This window comes from Aulonocara stuartgranti (assembly GCF_965226115.1).
Source record: "Aulonocara stuartgranti genome assembly, chromosome: 18".
Classification (NCBI taxonomy): Eukaryota; Metazoa; Chordata; class Actinopteri; order Cichliformes; family Cichlidae; genus Aulonocara; species Aulonocara stuartgranti.
The window spans coordinates 16,417,188-16,429,887 of record NC_138954.1 but is presented as its reverse complement, the minus strand read 5'-3'; the positions used below and the strand labels follow the sequence as shown (position 1 = coordinate 16,429,887).

General features: G+C 41.0%; 1 protein-coding gene across 3 annotated transcripts in view; it reads left to right on the top strand.

Annotated features, from left to right (window-relative positions):
- The window catches only part of agap3 (ArfGAP with GTPase domain, ankyrin repeat and PH domain 3), a 118,005-nt gene that overhangs the window by 99,381 nt on the left and 5,924 nt on the right, over positions 1-12,700 (top strand). For all 3 annotated transcript variants that reach the window (XM_082513324.1, XM_082513325.1, XM_082513323.1), the window contains exons 14-16: positions 3,158-3,312; positions 3,798-3,888; positions 4,646-4,868. In XM_082513324.1, the coding sequence (XP_082369450.1) occupies positions 3,158-3,312; positions 3,798-3,888; positions 4,646-4,868 (469 nt within the window). The remainder of the gene's footprint in view (positions 1-3,157; positions 3,313-3,797; positions 3,889-4,645; positions 4,869-12,700) is intronic.

Sequence of the window (12,700 nt, the reverse complement as noted above, 5' to 3'; positions counted from 1 at the left end):
AAAATCACAAATTATAATCAGATGCATTAGTTATTGTACCTGAAGGTATATTTGACAAGAAAAATGGATTTCTACTGTGGGTATTGCAATTATTCTTTTTTCTAAATGTAATTTTCTTTTATTTTCTTTCACCTATTTGCTTCTTTATCTTTAATGGTAGGCTTCTATCTTTTTAAAAAATATTGTAATCCCATCAGTGTTTTCTTATGTCACACCAACATAAAGACTTTTTCTACTATAAGTCTAAATAAAGAGGCTTCCAAGTCTTTATTGATTCTCTGTGACCTGAAGTCGATTCCACAAACTAAATCAGATAATTGAAGTCGGCGTCGAGCTAATTGGATTATTGCTTTCCCCCTGAAGAGATGGCTCTCCGCCGCGGCACAGGGATCGCTACATTAGTGGCGTCCATCAGACATCTGTCATTTAACAGCACAGGCTCGTGTCTCACAGCAAGGAGGGTGAATTGATTATGAATGGGGGAAAAAGTAGTAATTTCTTTGATTAGATGATTTGCCTGACAATCTTATCGCCATGTGATAGCCCTCATTTTATAACTCATACAGAAGCCGTTTATTGTTAAGCATCTCCTTGTGTTCAGATTTCGGAATGGATTGCAGTAAAAGCATCAATGCATCTGTGCAATTAAAAAACTTTTAAACTTATTTAATGGTAAATTATGTCAACACGTTTGGCAGTAAACAGCAGCACAGATAGCTTATCAGTAGAACTGTTTCCATTGGATAAAAGCTACATAGGAGGAGAAGAAGAAAAAACCCTTCCTCTTGTGTCTATTTGCCTCCAGTCCTCCAAGCATGGTTTATGCAAATGAGATGACTATTTGCATAGACATAATTAGGTAATTACAAATCATTTGGCTATGAGCTCAAGCATGTGCAGAGACCAGAGACGTTACACGGGTACAGTACAGAGTTAATGAATTGCTGCTGAACAGCAGAATCATTACAGCATGTGTTGGAACATATGTTGTGTCAGACCTCTTCTTTGCAAACGACAGGTGACATTTTCATAAATCTTAGTTAAACACAGTGAATGGATGGAAAAATGGATTCAAAGCAGCTTGGTTTAAAAATGTATCTGTGTGTTATGACGAGGAGGAAAAATTGGGGGATAAAGGATTAAATTTTTGGTAGTAGATTTTAGCATTCAGTCGATTCATAAAATAATTTTTAAGGATATATGACACAAATATTTATAAGCACCTGCTTATCTTGGACTAATAACTGTTGCTGGAGATGTGGCAGTTAATTTACAAACAATACAAAACATCTACAAAAACTCTTTGAAAGCTTGTAATGGTATACTCTGCATGAAAACCCAAATCTGGCCTTAATTGGTGTTCCGACAGTCTAAATCTTCAATTCTAGACACATTTTTAAGCTGTCTAAGATTTAATTTAAGTCCTGCTATAATACTGTGCAAAATCACTCTAATGAATGGCAGGTGTGTCACAGGAATTAAATGTAAGTGGTGCTCCCACACATTATTGCTTATTGACTAGTGGTTCCCTCTGTGACTGGGGCTAAAGTGACAGATCTGAGGCAGTGCCTTTCAGTTTCTGTTTATAAAAACTTACCAAAATGGTGTGTTAATTAAAATAATATTTATATACACACACACACACAAACAATTAGATTACCATTTCCAAAAAAGAACTGGGCAAAGTTGCGTGTGCCATTAAAGTTGTAGTGCGATTAGTCAAAGTAAGTATCAAATTCCTATGGTGAGAACCAAGATAGTCTCTTCTATGAGTTGAGCAAGTCAAGTCACTGCTTAAGTTATTCAAATCAAAGCCATGAAATGCAAAATTCTGACTGTGTCCACGAGTTAGATGTCGCATTTGGTTTGGAGCGGCTGCTTACTCCACATCCATAAATATATCGGACATTTGTTGACAATTAGTAAGCCTCCTGAAAGAACACACGTGGAAAGCAGTACCACATTAGCTTTAAAATGCTCAAAAGGAAAAACAAATATAGCACAAAAAACTTGCAACAAAATGTTAAGCATCACATCTGATACTGCCACTGTTTGTCTGCTTCATTGTTTACATTCGTATAGTGAATCATAGCTAAATAATATAATTAAAGTGAATCCACAGATGATTATAGATATATTTTATATTATCATGGGAAGCATTTTTTAAAGTTTTAAGTTTAAAACACATAAATAAAAAAAAGGAACAGGATTGATATTTTTCCTCCTCTACTTTTTGTTTTGATCCAGAGGATGCTTAATAAAGATCGAGAGCTAATCTTGGACTATCATATTCAAGTGAGAGCTGTACAAACATCATTTTATCAAATGCACATTGTCAGCTTTAAGCAATGAACTCTGTAACTGTCAACAAAGCAGCCTCTGCTTTAAGAAGTAAGAACATGAGCTGTAATGCCATTCTTCTGGTGCTCTGCTCTAACTAACCTGACCAGTGCCAGAGCCTCATATCAAAAACTGTAGAGGACAATTGCCTCCCAGACTAGTCTTTCTGGTAAGACATAGGCAAGAGTTGACCAATCCCAGAGTTTTAAGAGAACAAATGTGTCTGCTGGTGAGATTGCCTCTGATAAAGCATCATTTAGTTGCATCTTTGATTACAGAAGGGTTGACGACTCAAAGAATAAGCAATGTCTATCGATGTGTTTGCACAGATAGCTTCTGTAGAGCTCAAATAGGGGAGGTGAAAGTTGGTGACCTTGACTTTAGCAACCTCAAGCAGATAATGCTCGAGACTCTACAGGTTATAAAGCTAACTTTGCAGTGACTGTGACCCTGATGCGGTATAAGTATTTTTTCTGAGTCTCCAGTGGTTTCTGATTGTCTTTTAGCAATGTGTTTCCAGTTGAACCACCAACACAATTTTTCTGTTTAACGTTGGATGTGTCACCGATTTCTGAGCTGAACTTCAAATCATCTGTTTTAGGTCTAATTCATGACTATCAGTGTCAAGTCAAGCTAATATATTAGCTGGTCAACTTTGCAGCACGTCACTCTCATACAATAATTCTTGTCTATCTGTACTATTTATTGTTAAAAGAGGCTAAAATGACCAAAAGATGTTTTATACACATTCTTACCAAGCATCTAATTATCTAATCAATACTAATATATTGTGTGTCTTTTTTGTTTTGTTTTCCAGAGCAAGAGGATTCCTTTGAGTTCGTGATTGTGTCGTTGACGGGTCAGACGTGGAACTTTGAAGCGTCCACGTATGAGGAGAGGGAACTGTGGGTCCAAGCTATCGAGAGCCAGATTTTTGCCAGCCTGCAGTCTTGTGAAAGCATAAAGAACAAGGTACAGTTTGTCATGAAGGATAAAGAATATCAGAGGAACTGGACAGGGTTGGCGATTATCATCTAATCAAAACATCGTTGTGATCGTCATCATCGTGCTACATTTCTCCCACTTAATTTACATTCCTCTTTTTCTCCTTCTTTCCAACCTTTATCACGCCTTCACCCTCCTCTCTTCCCCCACTTCAAGCTGTCACATGTGGGAGGTTGTCAGACAGGTGCACCGCAGTGTGGGGGATCTCTTATTAGAAGTGACAGACATCAGAGATAGAACACGGCTTGTGTCAGCATACTGGGGAGACACATCCTAATTTTCATATTCATATTTTCTCTGCCTGTGTCTTTTCCCGAGACTTTGAAAAACCTTTTCTCTCTCCCTTTGCTTGTTGTCTATAATTTGAGTCCAGCTATAATTGTTTGCTTTCTCGTGATCGCCAGTGAAATAATTAGTTCCCGTTGATTTATTCTCACCTTCATTTCTCACAGTCTCGGTTGGGCAGCCAAAGTGATGCAATGGCCATTCAGTCCATACGAAACATGAGGGGGAATAGCTTCTGTGTGGACTGTGACGCACCAAGTGAGTATAACTCTCTACGGTTAAAACACATCTGAACACATTGTCTATTACATATGAAATACAGATATTAAAGGAACAGATTAAAGACAAAAAACCCAACATTCTTCCCCTCTTTTGGTGACATAACAAAAGGTAGTAGAGGTCAAGATTTTGAGAGGGTTTTTTAATCTTTAATTTATCACGTCGTGCGTAAAAGCAAACAAACAAAAAAAAAACTTCAGTTTTCATACTCCTGTAACCAGATTCCTTAGTTTTGTCAAAAAATACTTTAAAAACTTTCCATACAATGCACCTACAGTGCAACAGGGCACAAAAAAGTCCACTTAGAACATTAAACACTTTGTAGGAGAGTTGGTAATGCTATATGAAAATTATGACGTCATATTATTAGATAATAAAAGTGGGTTGGGTTTGCATTTGGAGGTGCTGCTACATTTGGGAAGGTGCAAAAAACTACATTTTGGGGACCAAACAGCAACTGCAAAGGTTTTATTTGATATCGAGTCATTTCTACCAGCTTTTCTCAAGTTAGAACTAGTATTCAGCACTGTTAGAAGTACTGCATCTTGCAGTTTTGGCAGATACTGATTATTCTTGTCTGACTAATTTAATTGTACTGGGTTTTTTTCCCTGAAGAGGTTACCAACATTAAACCATACTCAAAATAGGTTCATCACAAATTTCCTGGTGAGGCTTTCAAAGCATCTCTTGTTAATACTTTTAATTTTTTTATTAATTCCTATCTTCTGTCACGCAGACCCCGACTGGGCCAGTTTGAACTTGGGTGCCTTGATGTGCATCGAATGCTCAGGCATCCACAGGAACCTGGGGACCCACCTGTCTCGCGTGCGCTCTCTTGACTTGGACGACTGGCCGGTGGAGCTCAGCATGGTGATGACTGCCATCGGTAACGCAATGGCCAACAGTGTGTGGGAAGGCGCTTTGGAGGGGTACACCAAGCCAGGGAGCGACAGCACCAGGTTAGCATACTTCTACAAATAAAGGTGCTGCTTAATGAAGCGTGCAGAGATTATAGAATGAGAAGGCAGCGCTGTCTTCTCTCCATTAGCTGCCATTTATTAGCCACCCACATTTGAACAGAGGCAATTCACATCGCAAAATGCTCCATAAGAAGCACCAGGGGTCCATAAATGTCAGCCTATTGAGCCAAAAACACAGTATTTTATGTCTGAGCGTCAGTCCATCCTGTACACACTGATCGCTGTGCTTCTCTTGTATCAGTCACTGCTTTGTTGTTATCAACAGTCTCTGTTATGCTTCTGACCCTCTGTCCACTGGAAAACCATATTTCACCAGAGGAATGTGACATCATTTTGCACTTGCCTGATAAATGCTCTGACTAGCTTCATATCCATCATGTTTGTCATTTGATATGTAAGTACTAATCAAGAGAAAATTAGCAAACCAAAACCACATCTGAAACAGCTCTCTGTTCAGGCTTTCTTTTAAGATCCAGCATGTGCCGATACGTCTGGGACTTTCTCAGCACTGTTTGCAAAGCCAGTGTGTTTTACTTTAGATCCTGGCGAGCGGCTCTTGTTAATCCGTTTTTCTTAAATGACACTTTTCCATTCACCTTGTGAACGCCTGTCCTAACCTAACCCACCCCGACAAATACCTTTTCCCTTTCTTCTGAGATCTGGTAGGAGGATTGTTTATCTCTTGGTGACAGGTGAGGCCTAGCGTTCCCGCCTGACTAATGATCTGCTGTGTGGCTGTGCAGGTAATTAAGCACACCATTAGGGCTAAACCCCACCCTGAGAGACAAGCCCTCAGGTCCCAAGCTGCCCTGTCACATATCCATCATACAGGCCTGGGTCATCACTCTGTCTGTCACACAGAGACTGTCTGTAGGGTCTCCCTGGTGGCATTAGACTGTTTAACATCACAGCTTTGTAACTTTAAGAAAGCAGGACGTCTGGTTACTTTCTTTGCTAGTACCTTTGTTTTTACATTTCAGAGACTAAAATCTTTCCAAATTTTAATTAAATATATAATAAAATTAAAACAATATGGCATTACAGGGACCCTTTTTATTGCAAACTAATTAGAAAACATTTTTCATACCAACTTGATAACGTAGATGTATTTTGATAGTATCCAATCAATGTGGCCAACCTGTCTTATAATGAAACATAAATAGTGGTTAGGTTTAAAATTTTAATGTAACAGACTTTAACATGGTAGAGGTGTAACATCTTTGTTTTGTCATTTTAAGCCAATGCTTAGTAGATTAAGACAGTATAATATGTTAAATAGCAAGAATGTGTTAAACATAAATGAACCGCTCTCACTTTATAATGGTCCTACTTTGTAACATGAAAGGACTATTGCACTGGGGCAGCTGTTGCTCAGGAGATAGACCGGGTCTTTTGCTGGTTGGAAGGTCAGAGGTTCGATTCCACAGCTCCTACAATTCATGTGTCGACATATACTCAGGCAAAATACTGAACCCTGAGTCTGAGTGTGTAAATGTTACATAAAAGCACTAAGAGGGTGAATTGCAGTAGAAAGTGGTTTGAGTGCTCAACTAAAGCACGATATAAGTACCTGAACCGTTTAGTGAAATTCAAACTGTTGGTGTGGAAGAGAATGTATTAGGAAGATGTCACGTTGGGCTATGAAAGCTTGATGAGCTGGTCATTTATTTTTGTAGTATTTTGGACTACAAATAGGTTAATCGGTTGAAACCTCTAACTCTAATAAGCACTTGAGTGATTATGAGTGGAAACGGTCATCAGTTCCCGGCCTAATTCCAACCTTCGGGTGATACTATGGCTTGATTGATGTGTGCATTTTAGGCCAGTGCACACTTTGTTTACAGTGGTGCTATTTACAAGCCAAAAGTGGCATATAAACAGTTAATATTACACTTATAACATATTGTTGCTACATGCCAAAACTTACTGTTGGAGTTTCATTAATTATGAGTGTAACCTCCATTGCTGCTAATTCATAGTATTTTTTTCCTGTGAGTTTAACCTTTGAAATCACTTATTATAGCTTAGATCTCTTAATAAGAAAGCAGCATAAGGCTGTAAAACTGCAAATTGTATCCTTTATGAACTACTTTCTTTAGGAAATGCATATTTTTCTGCTCACAGTTGGCCCACATAAAATGATCTGTGCAACATTGAGCAAGTTTTCAGTTATTTTTCCTCTTGGATTCATTCTCTGACTCTCCGGCCAGTTCAGACCTGAATGATGGCCTACAGTTGTTTATTGAATGGTATCTGTGTGAAAGTGCTCCACTGTGGACTTGATGAAAGATTATTGATGTTGATTTCTCTCCCTACCGCTGTCAGTCGCACGTCGCCTCGAGCAGGAAGGTTCTTCATTGTCTAAAAAATCCGATCTTATCCCGGAGCAGCATCTCCATTAGTTTTCACTGTCAAACAATAAATCTCATTTGCAGGATAACTAATCTTTAGCCAAAAAACAGAACTTGGAAATATCATATATGGACACCGGTCATTTAGATGCTCTGGACTTTCTGCTCTGCTTTGCATCGGACTATTTTGCTTTATCCTGAATGATGAATTCAAACCAATTTAAAGGGATGCGGTTTCTTTTATTATTTTTATTGAATTCTGACGCCACTTCTGTGGGTGCTTCTCTTAAATTGAGCACCGCGCATAAGGGAGAATTTTAATTGTGTCACACCGGTGACATGCAGCAGCTTTGTGATGGCACCCAGGCAGGCGGTGTATGGCTCCTGACTTCTACTAAACATTAGTGACACCTAATCTAAACGATTCAGTAACTACCTGAATATCAAGTCGGCGTCTGATAGAATGTCTCCTGCAAGACTAGTTTTACCCCTTTTGCATTTTTGAGATTTAACTTAAAAGCACTCATCCACAAGATTGTTTTAGCTTATGATATTCGGGTGCGAAAGAACACAATATATAGATTTGTCGTACGCGGATCTGCACAGCAGTGCAATTGCTGGCGTAGAACAGAATGATTACAGACATCATAATAGAAAGCGTGTTAATATGCATGGATATGTACGTAGGATTACCTGCTTTTGCAGAAGAATGCAAGGTACCAATAAAGCATCATTTGCAATGGTAGTAATTTATTTGCTGTAGTTTTGTTTTTTTAAGCATGAGCTATTAACTAGACTTTTTTGTCCGTGTGAGAATAATGCAATTAATGTAATTCACAAATAAATACCCACGCACCAGTATGCGTGCATTTAAAGGATTTTTGTTATCATTAGATAAATATTTCTCAATGTTTTCTAAGTTGGTGTTAAATTTGAATATTTTTGGAATAGGCATGTTAGACAAAGTCTCTTTGGCTTGTTATAATGCAGTTATAACTGCTATTGATCCACCAATAAATGCTCAGGGCTTTCAGGTTCTAATGAGCCACCAAGTCTGCTGGTTTTCGTGTTCTCTTCAGTTTTTTTAGTCCTCATCTTATAGGATCTCTTCCCAGAACGAAACAAGGAAAGCAGTTCGATTAACTAAACTGCTCTTGTGCTAACGCCTTACAGCCAGCAGATTTATAAATAATTATTTATTGGTAGAGCGGTAAAGCTTCTTCAGTATCAAGTAGTGCCAACATGCTAACAGCAGAAGTCAGATCTGGCCAGGATACAGTTAAATGTGTGATAATAAATCTGCGGGAGCTGTGCATTGTGGCTGATCTCTGCAGTCAGCATATTGCAGGGGAGTTGTTCTTTTAATTAGCACCTGGGAGTCGTTGTGTTTTGCATGTCACCTCTAATTGCGTGGCATGTTTGTGATAGAAAAACACTACAGATTATTTTTACGGAAACTGTGGGAGAGGTCTCGCGGTTAACTTTACCCCTATCCTTTGCCGTGCACACACACACACAAAAAAATGAAACACATACACAAGACACCAAGACTCATTTGGGGGAGATGTCCTGGAGCGTGGACGGATGTGGACGGCTATCCCTCACTGACGTGGGCCTCTCACTGTCACCCTCTGTAGGCTCCGCGCTGCCCTCGGCCACAGGCAGGTAATAGCTCTGATGAGAGCCCTCCACTTTGTTTCAGAAATAATTTGCCACTCCTGCCGCCTGCAGGGGCTGCGTGGTAATAAAAATGAATCACACCGCTAACCTCTCCAAACCTGGCCCCGTTGCCTTTTTTAACCCCTTCTGCTCCAGCAGTGCCACCTTGGCGTGCCCTGCAAAGTTCTTTATTGCTGCTTTAAATAATAATAATAATATCAGCCATAAACTTCTGTTTTAGGATCTCACCAGATTGGCCTCTGTGCTGCATATTAGTTCCCAAAACATGGAGCAAAGCTTCCAGGCTACTCACAGGTTACGAGTGCGGGAACACCAACTCACCAGAGAGATTTTAGAATAGTTGGCCTTGCCAGGAGCCCCGGTGGAGGAAAGGGTAATTAATTAAGACAAATGAATGACTGGGCCTTACCATGTCCTCTGCCTCTGTTTCTCTCTAAATGAAACCCACAGGTCAGTAATTAGCCCTGTGTGGGAGAAGTGGTACTGTAGTCACTAATTGCCCACATGCCACCGGGTTTCAGGGCCAGGTGGACATAGAGGAAGGACTGCTTCATTGAAGAAGGGGCCTAAGCCATGAAATTAAGATTCAATATTGTTAGCATTAAAAAATAAAGACTAATAAAGAAAAAGAATCCAACCCAACTGCTTTATGTGATCGAGATTTTTTTTTTAAAACCTGCGTGCACTGGGACGCACACTTAAGGGGGGCATGTGCTCGTCGTCCCCTCAGCTTTGTATGTGAGGCGAGGGTTCAGCAGGGGTTAACAGCATGAGCATTTAAGGGTGTTAGTCTTGCTGGCACAAAAACACAGCCACTCCATCATGAGGAGGCTGACAACCTCATTAATGTCACAATATATTCAACTCATCCCTCTGCCTGCCTACAGCAGCCAGATGCTTTTCCACTGGCCTTTCTTTAGAGCCCAACACAACAACCTTTTGAATTCTGGTCATCTGTTCAGACCGCACTCTTGAAGCGAGAGAAGCAGCATCAATTCCACTTGTAAAATATTTGTCTTAATTCTTTTTTGTTGTTATTCTCAGAGCAGAGCACACCATGTCTACAGTGTAACCCGCTGGACCATAGGAGGCCTTATTTAGCACTCTTGCTGTGGCGTTTACTGTGTTGCTCCTTCATTTCTTGCCCTTAGCAACCTTTGATGCTTTGGGGCCCAGCTTTCTTTCCCTGTTGTGTGCTCTTTTTTTTTTTTTTTTTTTTTTGTTCATCTCAGTAGTTTCCCTCTGAGCCCCCTCTCTGTCTTTCTGCTGCTGCCCCTCTTCCTCACTCTCCCCTCACACACGCACACACCCACCCCTCGGTTTGTGGAAGTGAAGCTGCTGGCTGCATGGGAATTGGTCCCATACAAGTCGCCCACCCCCACTGTGAAGTCTGTTCAGGCTGGTCAAACCCAAAGACCCTTCCCTCTGCCATTTCCACCCTTCAGTGCGTCTGTTTGATGTATCCACAGTGACTCTGGATGATCATGGACGAGTGGGAGGAGCTTAGACGCTTTGATAGTTTAGGAGGACTCGGCATGTGAAAGATGTGCGATGGCCATCCTCCTGTTCCTCCAGGCCAAGGCACCACTATTGCAGGCACTCAGATTGGTCATTCCTGTGGCTCCTCCACCGTTGGCTCCACCCGCTTTGTCTCAGTTTCCCTTCCCTTCCTATAAATTCCTGCTTGCCTTTGTCTTTCAGGCTTGACTAATTATCCTTGTTTGTTCCTCTTTATTTGAATTCAGTCATGTGTTCTTGACTCCGTGGGCTGGATTTAGGAGAATCATTCTGCCATTTGCCACTTAATTAAGTCAGGGTCAGAATCCATTGCTCAACGGAGAGCTGGAGGGACGGAGCTCTAATAGAATTATAAAAGAGGCCTTTCTCCACTGTTAAGGCTGCTTTTATCTAGGTGGGCTTCGCATAGGAAAATGAAAGGGGACACCAGCTCTAAGCAGGAATCCCATTTCCACTTTAGAGTCAGTAAGTGTTTTGATGTTTGCCCAAAGATTACATTGGAATCAAAGCCAGCGAAAGAAAGTTAAACAGCAGTGATCGGCCGTGAGATAACTCTGGATGACGGAGGAAGTTTGCGGCGAAGCAAACACCTCTTCTTTTTTTGGTTGGAGGCGCAGGCATTTTTATTGGGAACCTTAAGATCCCCTCTAATCCCTAAGCGACAGAGAAATTTAGAACAACTATGTGCTCGAGCCTGGGTGGGGAAATTAGTGTCTGTGTGCTTAGATGTCTGCTCGTATATAGAGAACTAACCATCAGTTCAATTTTCAAAATTCCCCCCCATGCTGTGAAGCTCACTCTCCTTTCCCTCTTTACCTCCCCTGCTACTCTGTCCTGGCACTTTGACATGCGAAATCTGCTGATTTTATTTTTCTTCCTCCTGCGGTGAGGAAGTGTCCTTTTCAAGGGTCTCAGTTCCCCCCCCCCTCCCCCCCGACTGTCTAAACCCTGCCTCTGTTTGGATTGTTTTTCAATTTCAAACAAAAGACAGAGGCGGGATTACCATTTCACTTCCTTTCACACTCTTTCAAGTGGCAGCAGCTGAGGTTTTTTTGTTTTTAAACCACTGCCTGGCTGTTCTAGCTTTTTTTTCTGGTCTGTCTATTCTTGCTGAATTTAAAGCACAGCATCAGCAGTGAGCGAGGCCTTTTTCTGCAGGTCTCCAGGGCTGATTTCGTAGTGAGGGCTAACAAAGTGCCCTCAGGGCTCCTTTCTGAGTTGTTGACGTCTTCCTAATGGCTCTCCTCAGCCTTTTTGTTTTCACATCTTGGTGCTAACTTTCTGCCTCATTTAGCTCATATCAATTCACTGGGCTTTACGGATTCAGCATCTCATTCAGCGTCCAGCTCTCTGAAGCAAACTTTGGACAACAGGTTGTTTTTAACCCTGCTCGGATTTTTGTTAAAGGTTGTAGAGTTTGCCTTCGGGATTACAGCCAGTCAGTCAGATTTCTGACAAACTTAAATGTCTTTGGCTGTAAAGAAGGGAAATAATGGTGGACGGCAGGACGGCCCCTTCCTGTTCTGAGCAGACCACCGATTCTGAGGCCAATTGATTTGCTAACCGGCTTGTCCCCACATAATGACTGAGTAGGGATTGATGGAGGTCTTACACCATAAAACTGAGCCACAGCAATTGCCTGCTATTAGGGCTGTATTGTTGTTCACAGAATACCCTCTGCCTAAAGAAAAGATTTGCTTATGCTGTAGCGGGGGGGGGGGGGCTTTCTCCGTCATTGCTGCATTACATTACATTACCACATTCCCTTTGAGGTCATAATGAAAAAAAAATGTACCCATGTGTCTATAGGAGCAATTACTTTAAGGCTGTTTTGAGATGCGGGCTAAGTAGCTTTATGAGCTGCTGGGTTTTTTTGCAGTTAATCAATCTCTGCTTGGGTGCTGATAGAAGAAGACTTGCCCCTTTTTCATCACATCCTTAACTCCTGTAGTTAGGGCGGGTGCCAGGCTGCTCTGTGCAAGACTGACTGCTTTGTGAAGTAAGCCTGGCAGCTGACATATGAGTCTGAACACAGTTGCTGTCTGCGGTAAGTCGGCAGCCTCGACACCGGGCTGCTAAGGCAATAAAAAGTAGTGGCGAAGTTTGGTTGCTGTTTTTAAAATGGTTGTTTCTGATTGAGATGTCGCTAACAGGATCTGTTGCTAAAATACTGTGAATAGATTAAAAACAACAGTGAAATTATCCTTTTCAGTATCTGCGTAGCCAAAAATTTGACCATACCATAGAGCTGCACTGTTGATG